The sequence below is a fragment of the Lontra canadensis genome, unplaced genomic scaffold, assembly GCF_010015895.1.
Source record: "Lontra canadensis isolate GAN:19392208 unplaced genomic scaffold, GSC_riverotter_1.0 scaffold25, whole genome shotgun sequence".
Taxonomy (NCBI): Eukaryota; Metazoa; Chordata; class Mammalia; order Carnivora; family Mustelidae; genus Lontra; species Lontra canadensis.
The window spans coordinates 17,553,824-17,580,844 of NW_022631019.1; the positions used below are offsets into that span (position 1 = coordinate 17,553,824).

At 48.1% G+C, this 27,021-nt stretch overlaps 1 protein-coding gene across 3 annotated transcripts in view; it reads left to right on the forward strand.

Annotated features, from left to right (window-relative positions):
* Window positions 1-18,100, forward strand: part of NIPAL3 (NIPA like domain containing 3) — a 45,483-nt gene extending 27,383 nt beyond the window's left edge. For 2 of the 3 annotated variants that reach the window (XM_032863758.1, XM_032863760.1), the window contains 7 exons: window positions 923-1,068; window positions 5,059-5,155; window positions 7,127-7,262; window positions 9,120-9,208; window positions 11,075-11,138; window positions 13,307-13,401; window positions 17,693-18,100. In XM_032863758.1, the coding sequence (XP_032719649.1) occupies window positions 923-1,068; window positions 5,059-5,155; window positions 7,127-7,262; window positions 9,120-9,208; window positions 11,075-11,138; window positions 13,307-13,401; window positions 17,693-17,892 (827 nt within the window). In that variant the 3' untranslated portion in view covers window positions 17,893-18,100. Of the gene's footprint in view, window positions 1-922; window positions 1,069-5,058; window positions 5,156-7,126; window positions 7,263-9,119; window positions 9,209-11,074; window positions 11,139-13,306; window positions 13,402-14,801; window positions 14,834-17,692 lie in introns of all 3 variants that reach the window. The other variant, XM_032863761.1, reaches the window with a different exon arrangement.
* Window positions 18,101-27,021: the final 8,921 nt, after the last annotated feature.

A 27,021-nucleotide genomic window follows, 5' to 3' on the forward strand; every position in this document is an offset into this window, starting at 1 on the left:
ACTGGGGAATTCCCACTCCTAGTTTTATACCCAGCAGAAACAGGGGCAGTGTGTTTTCCAAATGACACGCACAAGGATGCCCATAGCGACAGTATCTGTTATAACCCTGGAGAGCATTCAAACACACATGAGCAGCATATGGATAAATATGGGTGTGGATATGGGAAGGGATAAATTGTGTTCACATGCCGTACAGGTGTGAGAACTAAGGAAACACCTCCATACTCCACACGAGGATACAAGTGAATCTCACAGACTCACAAACATCTTATGTGAACACAGACACAAGAAATCATATAGCTTGAGTCCACGTAGAGAAAGTTCAAAACCAGGCCAACTCTCAGTGCTGGCAGAAGTCAGTGTTACCTTGGGGCTGTGGCCTAGTGATTGGAAGGGGACACAAGTGAGGATGTCGGGGTCCTGCTAATTTTCCCTTTCTTGACCTGGGTTGTGGTTACATTGGGTGTGTTCTCCTTGTGAGAATTCGTGGAGTACTTGTTGGCATACATGCTACACTCTCGCTAAAATTTTTTAATATTAAATGTAATTTTCTTTAAGATTTTATTTATTTATTTATTTATTAGAGAGAGAAAGCACAAGTAGGGGGAACAGTAAAGGGAGAGGGAGAGGCAGAGTCCCTGCTGAGCAAGGAGCCCCACACAGGGATCGATCCTAGAACCCTGGGATCATGACCTGAGCTGGAGGCAGTTGCTTAACTGACTGAGCCACCCAGGCGTCCCTAAATGTTATCATTATTTTTTTATGAATGTTATTTTTTAAAATAACAATAAGGGAGATGATCTATTTGTGAGGTGAAGAAAAACCAAAAATAGCGGGTCATCACGTGTTGCTCTAGAAACACATATGGGCCTGAAGCCTGCACCTGTGGTGAGCCTGTGACAGCCTCCCCCCTTTCCTGCAGGGCGCTACGTCTTGTCCTTCGTCGGCTGTGGTCTGGCCATCGTGGGCACCTACTTGCTGGTGACATTCGCACCCAACAGCCACGAGAAGATGACAGGCGAGAACATCACCAGGCACCTCGTGAGCTGGCCTTTTCTCTTGTACATGGTAAGAGAAGCCCTTGGTCCTACCCGTGATTGCAGGAGGGAGTATCAGGTCCTAGAACCCGGGAACTTGAACCTCCAGGAATAGGGGATTCGAGTGACGCGTGATGTATTTCCCAGCACCAAAGACCGTGCTTGTGAGGAGTATGGAGTTCATGGGAAAATGCTTTTATCACTTACATTCCAAGTAATGTCTACATCGGCATAGATAATATGATAATCTTAGTTTTTAGTTTTGGACCGTAGGTGTGTAGGTAGAATGTGTTGCTAAAGGACTGGATGGAAGATCAGCAATTCCATCCATGGTTGTCTCTGGGAGCTGGAATTATGACTGAGTTTTCATTTCACTTTTGTCTTTATGCACCATCCGAAATTTCTACAGTGAGCATTTAAGACTTTTATGGTAAGAAAACAGTTAAAATTTTAAACAGTAAAATTTGTGTTGTTTATTTATTTTTTTCCTGGTATCCCACAGGGATAGAAGCTGATAGAAACACAGGAGACTCTGAAATGGTCTCCTAAACTCCCAGGCCCACTTGTGTCCCATGTTAGGTCTACAGATAAACTGATGGAGGAAGCATGTAAGGTATTTGATCAAGCTACTGCTGTAGATTCCTGTTCCCAGCCAGGCACTGTGCAAAACACTTAAAAAAAATTTTTTTTAAGATTTTATTTATTTATTTGACAGAGATCACAAGTAGGCAGGCAGGCAGAGAGAGCGAGAGAGGAAGGGAAGCAGGCTCCCCGCTGAGCAGAGAGCCCATTGTGGGGCTCGATCTCAGGGCCCTGGGATCATGACCCGAGCTGAAGGCAGAGGCTTTAACCCACTGAGCCACCCAGGCACCCCAGTGCAAAATACTTTCTTACGTATCATCTCAAATCCAACCGCCCTGTAAGGTAAATGTTTTTCTCCCCATTTTATGGATGAGACAACTGAGCTCAGGGAAGTTGGCTGACTGCCCAGAGTCCCATGAGAGCAGAGCTGGATTCGAGGCCGGCTTGGCCTGCTGATGAAGGTGGTCACTGTTTTTCCTCTGACACGAATAGCCTAGCAGTGCTCTACAGGCCTGGAATGTTCTTTCTCCTTAGTTTGCTCATGAGGCAGAGAATAGATTTCTCCAGGATTGAGCCTGAGTCACCTCCCTGCCTCTAGCCAGCCCCAGCACACACCTATGGTCCTGGGTGGGAGAAACGGCTGTAGGGCAGAGCCAGAGAACAACCCCTTCAGAAAAAGCTTAACCCCCAGAACACAGACTTCTCTCAGGGAGCCCTGGGCTTGAATCTGTGCTGTGTGACCTCACCCAAGTCACCTACCTGGAAGCTGGAATCAGGTGGGAGCCACTGGACCAGAGCTGGTGGCTGGGAGACGCAAGGTGGTGTGGAAATCACCCATCCCTCAGCAGATGCCTAGTTATCCCTCAGTTTGTCTTCCTTCCTCGTGTCTGCGAGGCGGTGCTACTGGAACCAAACTCAAGTGGGGTGGCTGCTGGGGGTGCGTTAAATGGACCACAATCCGAGGAAGTGTTGAAAGCAAAGAACTTTCCTTCCTTGTCACAAGTAAGGAGACAGGAAGATCACTGTCAGAGCACTGTCTCCCCTTGGGGTTAGTGCAGGAAGCTTTTATGCAGCGTGCTAGGGGGCAGGGGTGGAGAGCTTGGCATCTTAAGAAACTTAGACACCTTCGCTCCTTCCACACTTGGGTTTAACTGCACATGCTTAGCATGTCCGCATGCTGGTGTATACATTGTAAGTTCAAAAAAATGGCGGAAAACCCCTCCCGTAGAAGGAGATCTTGGTATTAGAAGGAGCCAGAGGTGACTTCTAGGGCAACTGAGGGGGCTGCCCTGCAGGCATCGATCTCGGTGTGGCTCTGGCAGCGGGGTAGCCCGCGGAATCCCTGCCCACACCGCTGCTTGGTGGGAGCCATTTGTTCTGCCAAACAGACCCATTCTTCCCCTGCGTTTGTCCCTTCCCCGTCCCCCTGATGGCTTTCAGTCCTCTGAACTGAGTAACTCTCTGTTGTGCCCTAACACTGCCAGCTAGAGAGATCGGTCCCCAGCGGATTCAGTCATTGTTTGTTTTGTTGTCTGCTGGGTGCCAAACAGCGGGGACGCCGGGCTGACGGTAGGGGCGCTAGCGAGCACAGCGTAGCAGAGAGAGGGGACGGCGTCCAGGCTCCGTGTCCTACACCAGATGCTTATGTCACCGCGTGTGTCAACTGTACTTCAGGAAAGAAAGAAAGATAGAAAAACAGGAGGGGGAGGGAGGGGGGGAGTGAGGAGAGAGACATGTTCCCAGGACTCAAGGTCACCCACACCGCCCTCTCGCCGCAGAAGGCTGAGCGCTCTTCCCAGGCTCATTTAAGCATCATGAAGAATGATTGGCAAACTGGGCACGCCCGATGGTTAGGGATGTGGATGAGTCATTTACCTACTTATGGTGTATTCTGCAGCGATTAAAGATAATTATGACAACTTCGTAAAATATGGGAATTGGTTTGTGGTGACTAAAAATGGCCCAGCACAAAATTATGCGTTCACTATGACGACAAGCAGATAAAATATGTATTCCTGGGGGTGCCTGGATGGCTCAGTCCTTAAGCGTCTGCCTTCTGCTGGGGTCATGATCCCAGGGTCCTGGGTTCTAGCCCCACATGGTGCTCCCTGCTTGACAGGAAGCCTGCTTTCCCCTCTCCCACTCCTCCTGCTTATGTTCCCTCTCTTGCTGTGTCTTTCTCTGTCAAATAAATAAAATATATATATATTTTTAATATGTATTCCTGGCCACAAAGACAGGAAGAAACAGGAAAATGAAAACAGCCAGATGGGTTTTTTTTTTTTTATGGTCTCTAATTAGGAATTTAAAAAATTTTCAAATACCCATTAGTTCTTCTGCGTTGGTTGTTATGATAAATAAACTCCGGTAAGAGGTTGGGGTAGGCAGATGGGACCGTGCCAAGGTCAAAGTTTGCTGCTTTTGTTTTGCTGGGCGCTGGTGCTGGTCTGACTTCTTGGGAAAATGTTGCCAAATGTCTGGGCCCTTGAGGAGTAGAAAGGACAGTTGTTAAGGCAAGGCGGGAACTCCCACTTCACACTTGTGCATGTCTAGCAGGAAGATTCTATTGACTGAGCGCCTTTTAAGCCCCAGGCCCTGGGCTTCCCTCGTTCAGGTGGTGTAGCCTTGTGGGAAATACATGGGGCCTGGAGGCAGACTGTCCAGGTTCAGATCCTGGCTCTGCCCTTTTATTAGCTTCAGATTGTGATCGTGCCTACTTCATAGAATCATTGTGCTGATTGAGTGAGTTTAGCGTAGATACGATGTTTAGAACGGTGCCTGGTATGTTTATGAGTTCGTTAAGTATTAGCAGTGATCGTGACCCTGCAAAGGAAGAATCATCCCCATTTCACGGATTGGGTAACTGAGGTTTAGAGAAGCTAAGTGCCTGGCCCAAGGTCACACAACTATTTTAGCAGTGGATCTGGTTTCATACTTGGCCTCCCTGACTGCAGATGTCCTTGTCTTTCTCCCCCACCGAGCCGCACCCACCGGAGGTGTGGTTAGGGGATGGGGACGTGAATACCTATCTACTTGCCCCAGGGAGCTCATCTCCTCAGTGAGCCAGTGACCCTCTCTTTGACCGACCTTCAGGGGTCACCCGCAGAGCAGCAAAGTGGAAAGAAACCTTCCCAGCCTGATCCTGGCCATCCATGACCGGCTGTGTGTGTGTACGGCCAGCACAGCGCCCTCAAAGCTCAGAGGTGAGCTCCTTGTCGGTGTTACCCAAGGGGCAGAGATTGCCGCAGAGTTCATTCTGAATCCCTTCCTTTTCCATGAAGTCTGTCCGTGGTTTGGGAAATGCTGGCTGTTCAAGTCCCTTTCAGTGCTAAGGGTTGGTGACTCCAGCAGCATTAGCCCCAGTCCAGCCCACCAGCATCTCCCAGTCTTCCCCTCATCGTGTCCGCCCCGCTGACCACCTGCTTGCTGCTTCCCATAGCTTGTGGAGATCATCCTGTTCTGCTTGCTGCTCTACTTCTACAAGGAGAAGAATGCCAACAACATCATCGTGATTCTTCTCCTGGTGGCATTACTGGGTAAGTGGGGGTCCGGGTGGTTGAGCGTGGCCACCATCCCGTAGCACCACGAGGTCCCCGTGGACAGGAAGTGGCTTCCGTCAGTCCTGTCAAATACCCAGAGTTCCCTACGTGCCAGGAACAGTGCTGGAAACTGGCCACAGGGGTGAACAAGACAGACGGCCCTGTGCCCTCGGGGGTTCTCCGTTCCAAAGGCAGGAATGACCAGTAAGCAAGTAGGTGAATGCATAGAAGAGAGACACGTTGGGGCCATGAGGATCACGGTGAAGAAGAGGACAGCAGAGGGAAGGTGAGGCGGGGCGAGAAGGTCGAGGCAGACAGGCTCCAGCAACCGAGTCCTGAGGGCTTCCCCGCAAACTGGTCAGGCTAGGAATGAGTTTTGGATTCAAAAACAGGAACCAAGTTTGCTCTCTGACTTTTTTTTTCCCTCTCTTCTTGGAGGGATGGGTGCCATGTGAGAGACAGCTCCTACATCAGACCGAGGCAAGGCCTGACTCCACACGGAGTCTGACACGCTCACTAGAGCTGGGAGAAGGACCTGAGCTTTTAGGGAAGAGGTGGGGGACCCCCTCTGGCTGCTTCCCAGGGGCTCTGGCCTCAGACTGGTGACCCCTCCAGTTTAAGCCACATCGTCCTCTCAGAATAGACATAGGAGAATGCCCAGATCTCAGTGGGGAGAGCAGGGTTAAATGAGGTGGGCATAAGTGCCAAAGATGTATTGTTGGTCTTCTGTCCTTCCCACACTGAGCCCCCACTGCAGTGACAGGCCCTCAGCCCCACAGACAGGGGACACCGTAGGACAAGTTTCCATTATTTTGGTATTTTTAAAACAGCTTTATTGAGATATAATTTATATACCATAAAACTCACCTATTTAAAGTATACAGTATAAACAGAACCCCATAACATGTGGCTTTTTGTGATCGGTGTCTTTTACTGAGCGTAACACTTTAGATGTTTGTCCCGGGAGTAGCTAAGATCGGTGGTCCCTTCCTAAGTGCTCTTGTTTCCAAAGTAGATTGGAATGTCACAGTCCCCAAATGTCCTCTCTGGAGAGTAGGGAGGCCAGAAGGTTCTAAGGCGCATTGGCCGCCCTCCTCCTGCCCACTTCTCACTAACAGGGACACCCTCTTGAAAGAGCGTCTCTTAACTGGACTGCTGATGTTTGAAATGGTCATTGAGTTTGTCGGGGGCCCAGAAGCTGCTGTGTGATGGGCTGTTAGCAAGAGAGAAAATGTGCAGAAGCCGAGAAAAACAGGAGACCGGAGCCCTTCAGCCAGAACACTGGGCTTCATTTGTACCCGGATGTGGGGGTGGCCAGTGGGGGGGCCTGACAGCAGCCATTTCTGCACCACTGGGGAAAGCAGTGGTCTCCACGGTGAGGTGAACAGTGGTACCTCCAACACCTGTTCTATTACGTGCATACCCTATAAGCACAGCGTTACATGAGGATCACTTTAAAATGCACAAACACCTATATTTTGGAAAAGTATTCATGTGCCTAGAGGCAGGATTCCAAAATATTTGGAGATCTCTGTCTAATGAAACATTTTTAAAAATACAAGTGAATGAGCATTAAAATAAAAACTAGAGGGCGCTTGACACATCACGTGTTTTTTTTCCCCTGTAACTGCCATAAGAAGGGTACTCACAGGAAGTTCATGTATCCATTTAGGGATGATTTTTGACCATGGTCCAGACACAGAGAGTTAAACTCAATGCCCTTTCTTCCTGGTGTTCAGAAGTGACACTTGGAAGCATGTGGGCATTTTGCTTTCCACACCTTGGACAGAGCACATAGATAGCGGCAACTCGTGGAAGGCAGGGGAGATCTGCTGCCCCTGGTATCCTCACCATCCCTGGGGTGGCCCAGCCAGGGCTCCCTCCATCTTTTCTCGACACGTCCCTTGGAGTCATCAACTCACTTGCAGGGTCTGACGCCCTCGCTTGGTCCTCGTTCACCCCCTGCAGGCTCTATGACGGTGGTGACCGTGAAGGCCGTGGCCGGGATGCTCGTCTTGTCCATACAGGGGAATCTGCAGCTCGACTACCCCATCTTCTACGTGATGTTTGTGTGCATGGTGGCCACCGCTGTCTACCAGGCTGCGTGAGTTGCAAAGTCTTTTCCTGCTGGGCCTCTCCACGTTTTGGGGTCACTTCCATTTCTTGCACCTGATTTCATTTGTTCTTGAAGCTGTAGGGAAGGCAGAACATTGAGACACAGCCCGTGAGCTGAGCAAGGGTCAGCATCCACTGTGGAGAGAGGGGTCGCTGATCTGCTGAGCTGTCCCCTGGAGGGACTCTGTGCTCCTTGAAAGAAAAAGCTGGGAGTGGAGATGTTTTTCTCTCTGCCTCAAACTGGGAGAAGGGGCAGCCTCACTTTGCCTCTGCCCCAGTGTGGTTGTCTGTTTCAAGAACTTTAGAAGAGGCTGTGTGTGCCCCCATGAGACACTTCTCTGTCTGCTAGGTGGAACATAGCAAGTCGTCCTTTCTTGTCCTCCAGGAATCTTCTCCAGAGAGTGAGAGCATCATTTCTGTCTCAGAAGCAGTGGTCCTGAGGGTGGCCCTGGGCCTTGTTCCCATCTGAGACCAGGTGCTCTGCAGAGGGCCCAGGAGGGCCTGGGATGGCCCTGCTGGGGACAGGAGGGTAAACGGCACAGAGCTCAGTGTGGCATATGAGGCTGATGGATCCTGGGCAGGGCAGGCCCTGGGCCCCTGGTGGCTGGGCTCGCCTTCCCCCAGCAGTGGCCTGGAGCAGTTGTTAGAGTGACCGCTGCCTTGGGGCTCCAGGGGAAGCCCCTCACACACCCCCCTTTCATGTAAACTTTAATTCATCGGATCCCCCCACCGAACCCCTTGAAGCAGATGATCCCATCCTCATTTTGCATTTGAGCAACCAAAAGGGCAGGGCTGAGATGTGAACCCGGCATTGGGCTCCCCATCCCACACACCCTCACCATTCCAATCCAGGCCTCTGCCGCAGCTTCCCTGGGATCAGATTTCGTGTCCACAACTGAGAATAACAGCAAACCCTCCTTAGAAGGAGCGTGAAGCTCTCCGTGCCATCCCCAGGATGACCTCCTGAAAATCTCAGCCCCTTTTATGATCTTGATGACCATGATTATATTGATTATTACTGTCCCGAGTCCTACTGCAGAGATTCTGGTCATCGCCCCTGAGCCCACCCAGCCCCAGGCTCCGTGCTGAGCACTCCAGGGTTACAGAGGAGAATCTAGTACCCCCGACCCCTATGGGGGGGAGCTTCTCACTCACCCAGCCAGCACACAGCTGCACAGCCACACAGCCACCGAGGGCCTCCTGTGTGCCAGGGTCTTCTGCCACAGAGGCAAGAGCAACAGCCGCTGTCCTTGGAGGCACTGCCAGCGCTGGGATGGACGAGTGCAGTCGAGTGGGACAATATGAACAGCTACCACCCAGAGAACAGACAAAGAATATATTCCAGAATGAGGGAGTATCAATCCTAGATGGAGAGAGGAGGAATGAGTCTAATTTCCTCTCTCTCTTTTTCCCACCTTTATTGCAGTAAGCATGTTATTTTTTTATTGAGCAGAAAATGTGCTTTAAAAAAATATTGACAGCAACAGGCAGAATGCAGTAAGTGCCACGGGAGTTTCTTGGACTGTTCATGGGAACAGGATGGCCCTTTGTAGGGGTGCGTGGCGATGTAGGGGACACTGATGTGAGGAGAGGGGTATTTCCAGTGGGTGAGAACCATACGGCCAGAAGTATATACCTGGGAAGGCATGGCCCCCTTGGGGAATGGCGGTGGACCTCAAGTTGTGTGACAAGTGGGAGCGAAGCGTGGACCCCAGCCCCAGAGATGCACCTGCATGGCATCTTTCTTTCATGTATTGTCTTCATATTTCAAGCTAAGCCTGCTGTCACCAGCTGTCACCTCAGCCTTTCTAATGTGCCCACTGACCAGAGTGCTCTTGTGTTGAAGGTTTTTAAGTCAAGCCTCACAGATGTACGACTCCTCTTTGATTGCCAGCGTGGGCTACATTCTGTCCACTACCATTGCCATCACGGCAGGTAAGGGCGGCGACTGCTGGATTTCCATCTCCTACCTTAGCAGCAGCGACGTTACCCCAGTGTCGACGGATGAGGCTCCGCCTCTGGCAAAGGGCCAATTCTACTGACATGTTCTACCTGTCAGAGTTGTGTATAGTTTAATGGAGAAAGTGCAAGATTTCGAGCCAGAGAGACCTGGGTCCCAGAATAGACACGGAGCTGTGTGGCTCTGGGAGAGTCACTTAGCCTCTCTGAGCCTCAGTTCCACATTCATAAAATGGGAATAATTGAAATATGTACAGAATTGAAATATGTACAATATGTACTCAGTAGAGCGTGTATAAGGTTTCTTTAACAATTTTTGCCATCGTCTTCTAGCTCCTCTACGTGACCCCAGATTTCTTTCTATAATTTCGAAAGGTTACGACCGTATGAACATCTGTGATAGAACAGGTGGTGGGTAACCTGTCATCATTCTTATAGTCCCCTTTTCTTCCTTAGGTGGCTTCTGAGGCTACAAGCATATCAGATTGTCTTGTTTTTAAGGGGCAGTAAAGGCGAAAATCTTCAAAGTGAAAAGACCAGTATGGGCCAGTGTGCCTCCCTTTGAGCAAAGCTTGGCCATAAGGCTGTGTGTTTCGCACTCTAGAACCAGTGCTGCTCAAATCCTGCCCATAGAGGCAGGAGCAGGGTAGGCACACGGCCTGCTGGGGCCTGTGCGATGAGCAGACCCGGGGATCCAGTGGGATGTCAACCCGGAGCAGCCAGAAAGTGAACCCAGTGTGAAGATTTAAGTTCTGGTCAAGAACTTGGGTCTGTGGGGTGCCTGGGTGGCTCAGTGGGTTAAAGCCTCTGCCTTCGGCTCAGGTCATGATCCCAGGGTCCTGGGATCGAGCCCCGCATCGGGCTCTCTGCTCAGCGGGGAGCCTGCTTCCTCCTCTCTCTCTCTCTCTCTGCTTGCCTCTCTGCCTACTTGTGATCTCTGTCAAATAAATAAAATCTTTAAAAAAAAAAAAAAAGAACTTGGGTCTGGGCGAGGTTGAAAGGAATAGCCAACAGCACGAAGCAGTCAGAAGCTGGGTGGGGAGTGGGAGCCCAGAGATACAGCTAGAATCCCATGGAGGTGAAATGAGTCCAGACAGAGGCTGCTGGGGGGCAGGTGAGGGTGGCAAGCCCATGTTACTGCCGCCTCCTGGGAGGGGGCTGCAGGCCTGCCGTCTGCTGGCCATGTGAGGTAGGAAGGCTCTGAGCTTAACTTGAAGCCTTGTTTTTCCATTCTGAGAAAGACCAGAGAGTGCCGCTTGGGTGGCCCTGTTGGTTAAGTGTCGGACTCTTGGTATCAGCTTGGATCATGATTTCAGGGTTGTGGGATCGAGCCCTGCCTCGGGCTTCCCACTCAGTGCCATGTCTGCTTGGGATTCTCTCTCTCTCTCGCACCACTCCCACCCCTCCCTTCCTCCCTCCCTCCCTCTCTCTTTCTTTCTCTGATAAATAAATAAATCTAAAAAAAAAAAAAGATGGGTGAAGAGGGTGTTAAAAACTGGCAAAAAAGATCTACAGTTTTATTCTTAATATGTTTCATTGGGGGAGGCTGGGCACAGGGTCCATGCGAACTCTATACCCTTTTTGTGAGTCTAATGTTATCTCCAAATAAAAAGTTAAGAAAAAAGATGGCGATAAGAGGGACATTGGAGGAGAAAGAGAAGACAATCTGTCCCCCCCAAAAGGACTTTTATTCCACTCTTCTGACATGTACCCTGCTGGTCATCAGGCTCCTGACCACTTCGGTTTCCTGCAGTGAAGAGAGCTTAGCCGAATCTTAGACAGACAGGCAAGAAGGTGATTTGAAAACAGCTCACCCATATTTGCCGCTTTCTGCCTCTGCAGGCGCAGTGTTTTACCTGGACTTCATCGGGGAGGACGTACTGCACATCTGCATGTTTGCACTGGGGTGAGTCCCTGCTCCGTGGCCCTGGGGCAGCTCACCTGTCTGGCCCGCTATTGCCTCTGCCTCTCACACAATCCTCTAGAGCCCAGGGAGCAGCCAGAATTCAAAGCTTTGTCCCCCAGAGATGAGTGAGCATTTTACTCCCCAAAGGGCTTTATCTCCTTCCCCCTTCTCTTATTTTGGGCTTTAATCTCCTTGACATAGTTTCTAGACTATCCCTCTTAGACCCATGAAAAGACTCTCAGCCTCACCCCAGATCACAGAAATGCATTTTGAAGCCACAGGAGATGCCATGATTTTGCAAAACCCAGCAAGATTGAGGGTGTCCATGTCGGCCAGAGAATGAAGAGACCAGTTCTGTGCCACAGTGAGGAGATCTCTGATGCCAGAGGACAATCTGGCAGGACCACTAAAAATTACAAATGAGCAATGTTTGATGCAACATTCCAAATGGGACACAAAGGCACATGTATGAGGCTGTTTATTAATTTTAAAATTAATTGTATAAGTAAATAATTGAAAGTAGACTAAATGCCCAACAGTAGAATTCAGGTTAAATAAATTGCAGTATTCCCATATAATAAAGTACCATGCCACCATTTTGAAAAATTGAGGCCAGTCTGTAGATACCGACATAGAACCATGTCTAGGATGCATTAATGGAAAAAGTTACATTTTTCTGAATGTATGGTCTACCCTATGATCTAGCAGTTCCACATCTAGATACATACCCAAAAGAAATGAGTACATATTTTGACAAAATGACCTGTACCTAAATATTTATAGTAACTGTATTCGTCATATCCTCAAATTGGTTACAACCCAAATGTCTATCAACAGGGAGAGTGAAAAACAAATGATACAGTATATTCAGACAATGAATTCAGTATAACAATGAAAAATAATGAACTACTAATACATACAGTAAAGTGAATGAACCTTAAAAATATTTACGAGGGAAAGAAACCAGATAGAGTATATACTGTATGATTTAACTTGTAAGAAGTTCAAGGACAGAATGAGGCACCTGGGTGGCTCAGTCAGTAAGCGTCCAACTCGTGGTTTCAGCTCCCTGGGATCGAGCCCCACATCAGGCTCCACACTCAGCGTGGACTCTGCATCAGATTCTCCCCTCTCCTTCTGCCCCTCCCATCCCAGCTAAATAGATAACTCTTTTTAAAAATTCCTTTAAAAAGTTCAAGAACAGGCAAATCAAGTATCAGATGATAGTAGCCAGTGGCTTCCTGTGGTTTATCATGGATTGGGAGGGGTACAAGGAAACTTTCTGGGGTGGAGGAGATGGAAATCTCTTCTCTGTTGACCTGTGTGGTAATCGCAAGAGGGTACACACAGGTAAAATTCTTCAAGCACTACATTTAGGGTTTGTGCATTTTACTGCATGTGAATTTCACCTCAGTTTTTAAAAAGTGCACTTATTTAAGCTCTAGGGAAAAGGGGGGAGAAAAGGAATCTAGAAGAATCTACCCCTATCTGGGGACATAGGACCAGGGGGAGTTCAGGGACTTTTAACTTTTTCTTTTTCTCCTCCTGTATTGATTGAATTTAGGCCATAAAGAACTTTCTTTAGGGCATCTGCATGGCTCAGTTGGTTAAGTAGCTGCTTTCGGCTCGGGTCATGATCTCAGGGTCCTGGGATAGAGTCCCATATCGGGCTCTCTGCTTAGCAGAGAGCCTGCTTCTCCCTCTCCCCCTGCCTGCCTGTGCTCTCTATCTCTCTGTCAAATAAATAAATAAAATCTTTTTTTAAAAAAGAACTTTTTTAATTAAAAAAAATGTTTTTTTAAGGCGAGGTTCTAAGATACAGGTGAAATGGAAGTAAAGAACCATGGGAGCTTTGTCTAATTTATTCTGATGAATGCTGTGTGGCCTGCAAGGCATGGGAGGCTTTTCTTTATCCCGTGTATGAGTATCAACAGGGAGAGTAAAAAATTGTATCAGCTCAGATCATGATCTCAGGGTTGTGGGATCGAGCCCTGCCTCGGGCTTCCCATCTCAAGCCCGGAGGCCTCCCAGGGCTCCTCAGCAGCGACCCCCCCTCTGCGGCCTGCAGCCCTCTTTTCCCATTTTTCCCATTACCCGGGGTTGGAAAGCGAGCTCTCCTGCCCTCACCCTGGACTTTTTTCTCTCCCTCCCTTATCCCTGTTCCTCAGGTGCCTCATTGCATTCTTGGGCGTCTTCTTAATCACACGTAATCGGAAGAAGGCCATTCCATTCGAGCCCTATATTTCCATGGATGCCATGCCAGGTAACGTTGAAACCCCGTGTGTCCCACTGGCCAGCCCGTCCATATAGAATGACTGCTACTTCCTGTTTAAAAAGAGACAACCAGCCGCTGGGTTCGGTACAGGGAAGGTGTGCTGTGCCGTTACGGTGTGACCGTCTCTCTCTCTCTCTTTCTCTCTCTCTCTCTCTCTCTCCCTCTCTCTTTTTTAAAATCTCTCTGTGCCAAATAGGCAATGGTGGAGGCACCTCGGTTGGTTTTGAGCCCATCTTGCCAGTTCCCGTGTTTATTTTAGGATCTCTTTAAAGACAGGCCCGATTCACACCGGGTATACTTGTGATCTGTACATCAGGCTTCATGCCTGCAGAAGGAAAAAAAAAAAAAATCCACTCATCGAAATGGAATGGAATAACCAGAGAGGGGAAGGAAAATAGGATGAATGAAATTCAGAGACTATCGCCTCACTTCTTAGGTGGCACCAGAGCGTGGATTGTTCTGGAAAGCCTAATTTCCCAAGGAGCTGGGGGTTCACACTGAGAAGCACAAGCTCAAATGCCTCTAGCTGGTGACAGTAACAAAGGTGTGACTCCGCAGAGAATGGCACAGAAGGGAGTAGGGGAGTCTGTGGAGAACCAGAGAGTGCCTGCCCTGCCCACAGGGACCCACATTAGGAAGGTTCATGCAGGTGTGCTGAGCTCAGTTCTGTGGGTTGCTGGTGACCACTAGCTTTCACTTTCAGTCAGAATTTTTATTTTAGGTGTAAAGATGGAACTCTCCAGGGGCACCAGGGTGGCTCAGTGGGTTAAAGCCTCTGCCTTTGGCTCAGGTCATGATCCCAGGGTCCTGGGATCGAGCCCCACATCAGGCTCTCTGCTCGGCAGGGAGCCTGCCTACCCCTCTCTCTCTGCCTACTTGTGATTTCTGTCTGTCAAATAAATAAATAAAATCTTTAAAAAAAAATAAAAGATGGAATTCTGCAGAACATAAGCCCCACCCTTCATGAAGACACCCTAATGAGCACACTGTAAGCCCACGGACGACATATAGTACCGCTGACTAAAGTACTCTGGGATACCAGTGTGTTCTCAGAGCCAACTGAGGTACCCCGACTTTAAATGGCCCCAAGGTGTATGTGTCTACTTTTATCTAATTTCCTCATCCTTTGCTATCAAGCTGTCGTCTGTCCTTCATGCTCTTACCAACCCGCCTGTGTATAGCATTTGCGGGTCAAACATCTCATTTGACCCCACTTGTTTGAACTGTACGTAAAATTAGTATAAACAAGCTTTGAGTTGGGGCCTTACGCTTTCTCCTAGGAGTTAAGTGCATGAGCTTTAGTGCATGGACTTTTAAAACATCTAATCGGGCTGCTCAGATGCCTTTTTTTTGCTTACTTCCTTGTTTCTCGGCTGTGTCCCCAATAGATGAGGGCGCTGGATAGCTGAATTCCAGATAGGTGAGGTGTCAACTCTGTGTGTGCAAGTGTGTGTATCTGTGTGTTGGTGTGTTTACAAATTGTGTATGTGTATACATCTAAGTATTTGTGTATGCATATATACAGACGTATCTGCTAGTAGAAAATAGAAGGTAACCTAAGGTAAACTTAGATACCAACATTCTGTGGTCTGTTCGTGGATGTGGCTCTGGGCTCCTCTTTGTACCTTGTGATGGGTGGGAGGTTAGATCTTGACCAAGGGAGATCCCGCCCTGGTGCTGTAGCATGTCAAGACACTTGGGGGTAGACATATTCTCTGCAATGAAAAGTGTGGGCTTGGAGTCCAGGTGGCCTGGATTCAAATCCCAGCTCTACCACCCACCCGTGGTGTGACCTTGGGCATGTCCTTGGACCTCCCAAGACCTCCAACCCTCACTTGTGAATTGGGATTCCTTCTTTCGGGGTAGTGGGATAATATGTTAAAGGCCCCTTGCACAGTGTTTGGGACTTGGTAGATGCCTGGTTAAATTTGATTTCACGTCCCTTTTGCTTTAAAAAAAAAAAAAATCCTTGAAAATTTCAGACACTTGTTTGACCTGATGCCAGGTAGAACATGAAAAATAAAACTGTTTAAAAAAGGGAGGGGGGCACCTGGCTGGCTCAGTCGGAAGAGAGAGAGCCTAAGAGCATCCATGTCGGATCCCGGATCTGTGACTTGGGGTCATGAGTTCGAGCCCCACATTAGGTGGAGAGATCACTTAAATAAATTTTTTTTGAAACTTTAGAAATAAATTAATTAACCAATGAAAATTAAAAAAAAAAAAACACTTCAACAGATTGTCTTTCCTAGCTACTCGGTTTCCCTGGTCAGCATTAGAACCTTGCTTTTGGTCCATCTAGATCAACAGCTCCACAGCAGACAGTAGCTACAGTTCAAGAGGTGTTTAGTTTTCCAAAAAATGTTCTGCATGTCACAACTTAGAGAGGGTTTCAGTAATTCTAGCACGGGAAAGACTTCTAAAAAATGAGAAAAGATAAAGCTGTCCCTGAGAGCTGGGAGCTACCTAGCCCTCCCAGCTGGGCCTCAGTGTCCCTGGCTGACAAAAACCAGCTTCCCAGAACTTCAGCATCAGACAGGGGCACTCCGACCATGAAAGACCAGACACAAACAGGGCCACTCCATTGTCACGTATGAATGCAGACAAAACGTGAACGTTGACCAAACCACGGGGGACTGACACCTCTTTACCAATTACAGCTTGAGCCTACACGGCCTTCTCTCCATCTAGATAAGAATTATTAAGATTCCCAGTTACTAAACTGGTCCCACTTCCCGACAGCATCTAATCCAAACCCTAGCCCAGCTTCCTTAAACCCTCTCCCAAATTGCCTAACACAAATCCTGAATTTTCTAACACCCTCCTACTGAGGCATCCCACAGTTCCCCACGGTGGACAAATCTCTCATGGCAGAGAATGATAAAGCCACATCTGTTAGACTCTAGGTATAATCCTGGTGCTCTTTGGCTGAGGAACTATGAAAAAAATCCAGGAGCTAAAGTGTGCCTGGTGAGCCAACAGGCATCCCTCAACTTCTCCCAAGCGCCACCCCACCAAAAAAATCCAAACCACAGATTCTTAGACCGTACCCTTCCCAATGCTTATGAGCTAAGGCTAGTGCTGTGTGAAAGCATAGAGTCTCCCCAGGCCACTCACGGAGTCACAAGGCCATGTGCTGTGGTGTCCGATCTCAGTTCTGTGACTCTCGGCAAGTAACCTCACCATTCAGAATCCATTTTCTTACCCAGATGAGGAGGATGGGATCTGGGGGGCATTCAGTGGAAGCGCCTAGGAAGGCCGTATAGCACTCCAGCTGAGCGTGGTCCTCAGCGTTCAAACCACCTGAGTTTGAATCCCAGCCTGGCCACTTGCCATCTTGATGACCTCAAGCAACGTACCTGACCTCCAAGTGCCTCGTTTCCCTTATCAGTAGTTATGAGAATCAGAAGAGAGAAAACTTTTCAGCTGGTTAGAGCTGGGTCTGTCCCCAGCTCAACACTCGGTACCTGTTAGCTATTCTCACGCTTGCTGTTGGTACCGTCCTGATCTAAACCCTCAGCCCAGAGTCTGGGCAGAGGGAATAGTCTAGCACCTGCTGTTATTGTCATAGTTTCACAGAGGACACTTGGCGTTCAGTTTCATAGGACAGCCTGGGGGTAAGAGAATTTGAAATCTCCATTCCCTGCCAGGAAGAGAGTTGGCTTCCAAGCCCAGGGCCCATCTGTGGGAGGATTTGCCGAGTAAGACTAACGGAATTAATGATTAAAGTGTTTGTTCTCGACTAAGTAGACATCCAGCAACCCCATGTGCTCAAAAGCAGCAGGTTGTGTCATACCCCCTCTCTGCAGATGAGCGATGTTCAGCGTTAAAGGTCAGATCTCTTTCTCTGAGTGTCACGATGCATTGTGTCCCCGCCAGGTGTCCATGACATGGAAGTTACCCTCTTCTCTCCAGGGGATAATGATCCTAGTTTAATTAGGCAGAAAAGTATTGGCATCTACCACGTTCGAAGCACAGTCATGCTTCCCCTGGGACCCAAGCACATAATCCCGCCTCATTCTAGACCAACCCGGGCTTCTCTTGACAGGGACTGGTCTGTGTGCCTGTTTCCTGAAGATTTGTCCCTGTTGCTTGGCAACCATAATATTTCTAGCATACATTTATGGTTGTTCTTTTTTCAATCTAAAGCATTCAGGAGCTTGGCAAGGCACGTGATTAGCGCCCGAGCACTGTAATCAGGCCGTGGTAGGGTAGAGGGAGATGCAGCATCCTTGGGCCCCCTTGCCCCATAATGATTTGGAGAACATGGATTTCATTTCAGGTATGCAAAACATGCATGACAAGGGAATGACAGTTCAGCCTGACCTCAAAGCTTCTTTTTCCTATGGGGCCCTGGAAAACAACGACAACGTTTCAGAGATCTACGCTCCTGCCACGCTGCCCATCATGCAAGAGGAACACAGCTCCGGGGGTGCCTCTGGGGTGCCCTACCGAGTCCTGGAACACACCAAGAAGGAATGAGCCCGCCTTGAAGGAGACTGCCCTTCCCTCCATTTATAACTGCTCTCAAGCCAGGCCGACAGTGAGCAGTTCGACCCTGAATTCTAAAGTTTGCCTTTCAAGTTCTTACTTTTTTTAAACCGAGAACTCTCTAGAAGGGGATCTCGGAGACCTTTGTCTCTGGCAAAGAATGTATTATCTTGGTCTCAGAGGTTTTAGATGACCGGGGTGGGGGGTGGCGGCGGGGATAAAAGCTGTATTCCCCCTTCCCCGGGGTCGGAGGGAGTGCGGAGTTCAGACTCTGCCAGGTTCTGTCCAGCCCGCTTGGGAAAGCAGTCATGATCCCTGAGGATGGTAACTGAGCTTCCTCTGGCGGTGACCAAAGATTGCCGCGTTCCTCGGGGCTAAAGCAAGGCAGACATTCCGCTCTCACTTTCCACATCCCGTGAAAGGCTAGAGACCTCAGAATCTAATCTTCCCTTGCCTGATCCTCCCCATCTCACTCAACATCCCACATTTCCGCTAACATCTGTGCTGTCATCCCAAAGCATAGTAAAGCCAGCCCTGGGAACATCCTATCATTCACCTGTAGAAAATACACTTCTGCCTTCCAGTGGTTTGTGCCCTTCTGGAGAAAACATGCTTGGTGTGTTTGTATTAGATCTGCTCTGAAAACTAATTTGGTTTTGGTTCTGTGAACTATGTAATTGCTTTTCTCCTCCCAACCCCCCCCCACCCCGGGTTAAGAGTTAAGAGAAGGAGGGAAATAAGGACAGGAGCAGGGGTAATGATGCGTTAGCCCATAAAGGAAGAAAAATCCCTTTTCATCTTACAAAAGGTGATTGTACCACTTATAAAAGGATAGGCAGAAAACCTGGCTGTTTCATGGGTGTGTTCCTGCCCACCAGTGCCCTCTGGAAGGCTTGGGGTTGTGTACTGCAGAGACAGCCTCCATCCTCTCTCCATCAAACCAAACTTGAATTACTGGTTCATTTCCTTGGAGTTGACCAAGACCCTTTAGGTCACACCATGTGCGTATGTCTGGGAAAGCAAGCATTCTTGGTAAGGGATTGCTGCTTTCTTTCTGGACTTCTGAGAATGACAGAAGGGTTTGAGGACTTGAGCATAATGATCCCCTAGGGAGTGTGTTTAAAATGCAGATTCCTACACCTCTACACCCATTCCTCTATGGGAATGACGGGGAGGAAAAAGAGTCCACATTCTTAATGGACAGCAGGGTCATTCTGATGCAGGCGATCCAAGGAGCACACACCTTGAAATTGAGAGAGATGGGCTGCGAAAACCTCCTGGTTGGGAGGGGTGCCACACCCCTCCTGGAAAGTTGTTATTACCCCAACTTGTTTCCTGTCTAGGGCTCATTTAGCAGGTCAAATAATTCCCATAGGATCCAAGGCATTTATCCATCCCATGATTGCTACTTAGATCGACACTTACTGTTTCCCTAGGCACTCTTTAAATAATAGGCGAGATAACAGTGTTAATAGACCAGTGTTGATAGATCATTAACCTTTATGGATTGTGCTTCATATCGATTTACTACCTTGACTTCGAAAACTGGCATCTGTTGCTTGTGATAACCACTCCGGTATTGTGTCTGACGTGCCTAAGAAGGCAGCAATGACCTTTTTTCTTCAGGATACGTATCCACTCAGTTCAACAATATTTGTGATGCATTTGCTGTGTTTTATTGAGCATTTGGATGGGGGCGCCTGGGTGGCTCAATTGGTTAAGTGTCTGCCTTTGGCTCAGTCCCCTGTCAGGCTCCCTGCTCGGTGGGGAGTCTGCTACTCCCTCTCCCTGTGCCCCCCTCTCCACTCATGTGTGATCTCTCTCTCTCTCTCTCTCTCTCTCACTCTTGCTCTCTCAAGTGAATGGGTAAAATCTTTTAAAAAACTAAATAAATAAGCATTTGGATGGTGAGGGCTACAAAGAACAGCCTTGGTCTCTGCCCTGCAGACCCGCAATGGAAGATACAACAGGGAGGTTTGGAGGGGGGCACAGAGCAACCATGGGCCACAGAAAAAGGACAGTTAGGGGAGCCCTGCTAAAGGTCAGGCCCAAGCCCAGAGCAGGTTATTCAGAACCCAAGATGATTTGGGGGCACCTGGCTGCCTCAGTCGGTTGGGCATGTGACTCTTAATCTCTGGGTCATGAGTTCAAGCCCCATGTGTGGTATAGATTTTACTTAAAAATGTTTTAAATTTTTTAATTAATTAAAAAAAAGAATTGGTGATGATTTGGGCTTTGCTCATCAATGGGGGCAAATCTTGCAAAGATGTGAGTAGGGTGACCACCTCCCCCTGCCCCCGTCAGAGGGGCCAGCATTTGCAAAGGGGCAGAGGTGGGGAGTGGGTGTTGGCAAAGAAAAGAGAGGTAGAGAGGGTGGTGGGAGATGATCTGGAAAGATAAGCAGTGGATGCCCAGTCATGCAGGTCTCGAATGCCAGCTAGAGGAGATCAAGGTGTATCTCAGAGAGCATGGGAGCCATTGATGATTCATAAGAGAGAACGGCAGGATCAACACTGATTGGAAAGGAAGCTTTATGCCGAGTATAGGGAATCTGAAGGGACAGTAAAAGTCACTTTTCAAGGTCAAGCTGTAAGCCCACCAGAACAAAACAAAAAAGGGGAATTAAAACCTGGTTTTGCTGTTCTTCAGATTTTCCAAGTGACTTTTCTAAGGTGGGCGAGATGAGGGCAGAGTGGATAAATGGAAGATGAGCAGGGGCGCCTGGGGGGCTGTCATTAAGCATCTGCCTTTGGCTCAGGTCATGATCCTGGGGTCCTGGGATTGAGCCCCTCATTGGGCTCCCTGCTCGGCAGGAAGCCTGCTTCTCCCTCTCCCACTGCTGCTCCCCCTGCTTATGCTCTCTCTCTCTGTGTCAATTAAATAAATAAATAAAATCTTTAAAAAAAAAAAAAAAAAAAGGAGGGAAGGTGAGCAGGGAAGCCATCTCAGTGTGTCAGACCAGGTGATCATTCTGGAGTGTTATGTGCTCCAACCTCACTCTGCCCCTTCCCTTTTTTGGTTATGCGCCTTTTGGTCTCAAGCCAGGCAAGAATGAGAGGAATGGATAAAAGCGTGTTTCAGTTTCAGGTCAGCTGACTGTCATGCTTTCGGTACCACCAGCCCCCACCTCTGGGGCCTGGGCCACCTCTGCCTGCAGGTTGTGGGTGATGGCATTGTCCTCTGAAGCTGAGCACAGGAAGTCTGAGCAGAGATCGCAGGACAGTTTCCTGATGGGAAGCGGGGGGTAGGCCCCTGGGGACTCTGGGAGAGCAGCCGATCTGGGGCCTTGGACTCCAGAGTTCTGAGTCTGTCTGGGGCTGTCTTCTCCCACCCTTTGTCTCCAAGTAGAAATGGACTGTTTGCTGGTGGCACTTGCTGTTAGGACAGGGGAGGTGGGGAGGATATCAACTTTTTACTCACAGCCCAGTTTCTTTATTTTTTTCTCCTGGCTCTGGAATGCTCCAAGCCATGTTAAGAAGCATGCCTCTCTCTATTTCCTAGCAGCCAGTACCAAAGCAAGCTCACCAAACTTGGGTTCAAACTTCCCATCATTCCCTGGTCTTCCTCTCTGCACTCCACTCTGTCCTCCTCTTCTAAAGACTGGGACTCTGGGTTCTCTAATCAGACATTAGAACCAATTCCAAGACTGGTCCCAGTGGGCTTTAATGAGAGCTCAGACCCTCCCCGGACCCCTCCCTTGAAGCCACAGATCTGATGAGGCCATTGCATTAAGCTTCAGGTCATGTAGGGTCTTTGCAGCGTGAAACTGATTGCTGTGTAGGGAAGGGAGGACCAACGTTTCCACTGCTTTTCCAGGGGAAACCAGCCAGCTTGGTGGTACTGGTATACACAGGACATCCATCAGGGTAGTGCTGGAGACCCTCCACCGCTCCCTCTTGTGAATTCCATATCTGGTCCAACAGTGGCTGATAAGCAAAAAAAGAAAAAAAGAACTGCGTGTTTCTCTGAGAAGCTGTGTAACTGAAGTCACCTTAGAATATATTCTATGTGGATGCTTATATTTTGTTAACTCCATGACTGATATAGCATGTCTTATTTTTCAAAAAATGTATGTGTTAGGTGCAAATAATATTATGAAGTGGTATTTAATTAAAAAAAGACCATGTGACACCTATTCAGTTCAAGTCTTATGTTTGGCTAATACTTCCTCAAGTTGTCGGGAATAGTGCTGTCCAGCATAACTTTCAGCAGTGACGGAAGGTTCTGTTCTGTGTCTGCCACCAAGGACCACAGCCACTAACCACATGTGGCTATCGAGCGCTTTAAATGTGGCAAGTGCAACCTAGACACTAGATTTTTAATTTTATTTAAATTTAATCAAATTCGAATACCACACATAGCTAGTGGCTCCTGTAGTAATACGGTCCTAGAGATGCCCGTGATTGCAGTGAAGGCTGAATTAAACACTTTATTTTTGTTTTTCCTGCAGTAGTTATGGCTATAGACTTTGTAGCTAATTGCTTAAGTTTGATTCCAACTCCGTTATTAGCTGTGTGGCAATGGCAAGTTACTGGTAACTCTCTAAGCCTCATCTGTGACATCTGTGAGACAGGGACAGTAACAGGATCAACCTAAGGGTTATTATGAGGCTCAGATGAGCTAAGAGGTGTGAAGTCTTGCAACTATGTTTAGCATCCCATCAGGTTGTTACATTATGCTGAAGCAAGGGGGCGTCCTAACCGCAGGAGCTTCTGTCCCCAGGGAGTTGAGGTCATTGGACTTCCCGTTGTGGATGTCTTTGCCCACCTCCTTGTGTGACTGGACTTTATGGAGACTGAACAATTAGTAAGTCAGTTTTTAGCCCCTTCCCTCTCCCGGGGTTGGAGGGCGGGGCTGAAAATTCCCATCTTCTAATCAGGATTTGGTTTTTCTAGTGAGCAGCCCACCCAGGAGCCATCCAAGAGCCCACACGGCATCAAAATATGCAGGGTGCCTGGGTGGCTCCGTCACAGTTGGGCATCTACCTTTGGCTCGGGTTATGATTCCGGGGTCCCTGGATCAAGCCCCACTTCAGGCTCCCTGCTCACCGGGGAGTCTGCTTCTCCCTCTCCCTTTGCCCCTCCCCCGGCTCGTGCTCTCTCTCACTCTCTCTCAAATAAATAAATAAAATCTTAAAAAAAAAAAAAAAAACCAGGGGCGCCTGGGTGGCTCAGTGGGTTAAGCCTCTGCCTTCAGCTCAGGTCATGATCTCAGGGTCCTGGGATCGAGCCCCACATCAGGCTCTCTGTTTGGCAGGGAGCCTGCTTCCTCCACTCTCTCTCTGCCTGCCTCTCTGCCTACTTGTGGTCTTTCTCTAAAAAAAGAAAAAAAAAAAAAGAAAAAAATACACTCCTAGTGCTCGTATCACTCACAAACTTATAAAGTTCAGGGGCCCTGAGTCAGGAACAAGGTCAAAGACAATTTTAGAACGAGAGTTGCTCTGAGTGTTCTTACCACTGAGGAAATCACAAGGGTTTTAGGAGCTCTGTGCCAGCGACAGGGTGCAGAGACCAATATGTGCATTTTCCGTTATCTCACAGCGCCCTTATAAAAAGAGAGCTCCCTCGCCCCTTCCATCAAGTGAGGACACGGCGAGAAGACCTGAACCAGGGAGCAGGTTCTCACCAGATTGAACCTGCTGGCACCTTGATCTTGGAATTCCCAGCCCCCAGTATTGTGAGAACTAAATGCTCGTTTGTTGAAGCCACTCAGTCTATGGAAGTGTTTGTTACAGCAGCCTGAATGGACCAAGAGGCCAGTAGAATGAGAGAAAATTCTCATCGCGGGGCAAACATTGCAGGTTGCCTTCTCCTGTTGATGCAGAAATGTGGATCTTGAAGAGGGCACCCTAGAAACAGTTGTGTGCTTAATTCTCAAGATTACTTTATAAGTTAAAACAAAACAAAACAAAACCTCCGCAAAGCCCATCTCTAATTCCCCAGAAACCTGTTGGTCATGAAAACAACAAGACCAGAAATCTATCTTTGCAGGTGTCCCTTGCACTCTGATCTGTGTAAGCATCCCAGACTGATTGAGGCAACTACACAGCTGTCTTATCCTTTTGCCAAAATGTCATCTACCGAAATGTTCAAGTCGCAGACATTTCCCTTCACGTGAATGACACTAAGTGTCTTTGCATGTGTTTATACATATTTGTGTTTCCTTTTCTGTGAACTGTCCACAGTCTTGGCCCACAGTCTATGGCTCTGTGGGCCTCTGAGGGCCTTGAACATACTATTTGTATTTTGCGTTGATTAACCCTTTCTTTGTGACGTGAACTGAAAATAGTCCCCAAAGTTTGCTATTTGCTTTTTGATTTGCTTTTAGTTTTTTTTGCTATGAGAAAAACCTTTTTTGTTTGTTTTATGTATTTTATTTTACATATAATCCAATTATTTCTAAAAAATATGCCCTTTTAGGAGCACCCGGGTGGCACAGTCAGTTAAGTGTCTGACTTTTGGTTTCAGCTCAGGTTGTGATCTCAGTTTTGTGGGATCAAGTGCCACGTAGGGCTCTGCGCTCAATGGGGAGTCTGCTTGGGATTCTTTCTCCCCTCCCCCTTCACCCTCCCAAAATAAATAAATCTTTTAAAATTTTTTTAAAAATATGTCCTTTTCTATGTATTTTATAAACATAATTGAGATGCCATTTCTATAATATTTTAAATTTCTCTATTTTTCTGGACTCTCCACTCTGTTCCACTGAACCGTCTGCCTATCCATTCACCACTGATACGCTGTTTAAATTATTGAGGGTTTTAACTAAGGCTGTGCTTCTGTATCTGGTAGGGCAAGTCTCCTCTCATTGTTCTTACTCATACTTCATATTTTACCAAATAAGGACATCGAAAGGAAAAAAAATACCCTTCCATATTACCATTTCATTAAAACAGGATATTGACACCCAAATGGTAAGAAGGGCAAAATCTCACAGTAACGGATAATCCTTTAAGCTGAATAATTTAGCTTTTTGAAAAACTGTAGGACAGCGTCATGATTGGCCTCATTTGGTTGCAGGCCCATCAGATGACACCGGCATTAGGGAACCAGAGTTGGTTTGATTGTGACTCAAATGTGGGGTTGCACATGTTGGGAAAGGGGGGCCCTCAGAGGGATTCGCCAGCCAGTTAGCTCCAGGCGCGGGACTAGAACCCGGGTCTTCAGATCTCTGGCCTCTTCCTCTTCTATCGCACCATTCAGTCCCGCCACAGCCTATGCTCCACAACCACCACCATTTCCTGAGCTCATCCTCTAACCGCATTGTCTCGTTCCCTCCTTGCAACAGCTCTACAAGGAAGCTGCTCGGTCCTTGTTTTACAGACACAGAAACAAAGGCTCAAAGAAATTCAGCCATTTGCTCAGGGCCACTTGGCATGTAAGTGGCAGAACCTGGATTCAAACCCAGATATACCTGACCCCAGAGTCTCTCCAGGTATTTTAAAGATTTTATTTATGTGTCAGAGAGAGAGAGAGAAGGCACAAGCAGGCAGAGCGGCAGGCAGAGGCAGAGGGAAAAGCAGGCTCCCTTATGAGCAAGGAGCCCGATGTGGGACTCAATCCCAGGACCCTGGGATCATGACCTGAGCCGAAGGCAGCAGCTTAACTGACTGAGCCACCCAGGCATCCCTCTCTCCAGGTATTTTAAATCCAGTGCTTGCTATATCAATAGGCAATAATGCTTTTACTTCTCAATACTTTATTCATTGTTCAGCATTTGAGTGTAACTGTCCCTGAGTCTGCAGTGGTGTGAGAGCATCGGCTTGTCCATCTTCACGGTGGCCTGGGACACGCCATCTTTCTTTCCCTTGGAGCACTTAGTACCTAAGTAAATCAATCAGGGTCCAATCAGGAGACCAGAACCACACCCATTACTGGAAAAGAGAACTGAACAGAAAGAGTTGGTGATTAGGTAGAAGAAAAGGGATGGAGAGAATGCCGAGGTATCATAGAGGCAACAAGCAAGGGCTGGGGGAAGATGAGGAAGAGGGTGGAATTATTAAAACTTAGATGTTCTGTCTAAAGGAGGGGCCCTTGCGAAGCCGAACCTCAGAGACGTTGAAACCAAGGCTGGTGCCATGTCTCTGGGTTGAAGGAGAGGTCTGACGGAATTGGGACCCAATCCACAAGGCCATGGACAGCTCCAGCTCACTTCCTCAGAGATTTAAAAAAAAAAAAAAAAATCCCTCCTCACATTCAGGGGACAGTACGCCTTGGTTTGGGTCCACAGATCCAGACAACTGCGAAGGAGATCCACACCAACTCTCCACAGAAAGCAAGACAGCTCTTTATTCCTAACTGGGAGCTGGTGATCAAGAATCACAAGGCATTTGAGGAAACCCATCAGCACGACAGGGAAAGACAAATGAGTGAGATGAAACAGAAGACAGGATACTGTAGATAAAGAGGTCCATGGTCCACAAGGGTTGTTTAAATTATTATCTCGATTTTTATGTATGCTTGAAATTTTCATCATAAAATGTGGGGAAAATTTTTTTTAAGTGAAAGAGAGGTTTTGAGCACTGATTATGTGCTAGGAACCTTCATGCACCAATGAACAAAAGGGAGAGTCCATGCAAAGGAGTCAGAGCACGGGGCACATAGTATGAGAAGAGTTAGTATGAGAGTGTTAGAGTGCAGGGATCCATGAGGAAATGCCACAGGGTCAGGACTAAGGAGGAGGCGAGAGAACCAGGGAAGGCTGTGGAAGCAGGGAGGGTGGCCCCAGAGGGTGGGCCTAGCTTGACCCGGTGCCCAGGGCGGGCCACGAGGAAAGAAAAGAGTTCAGAGGAAGGCAGAGACCAAGGATTTTTCCAATCCAAACTAGGATGGCTGCAGAGACAGCTCCCCAACTTCCAGAACCCAGCACAAAGTGAAAATGCAGGGATCCCTTGCTCAAAGAGCAGGAAAATTACCATCAAAGGCACAACTTTTTACCATTCACTTTTTATTTCATGCAATACCCATTTTTAAAAAAGATTTTATTTATTTTATTTGACAGAGATCACAAGTAGGCAGAGAGGCAGACAGAGAGAGAGGGGGAGAAGCAGACTCCTCGCCAAGCAGAGAGCCCGATGCGGGTCTCAATCCCAGGACGCTGGGATCATGACCTGAGCCGAAGGCA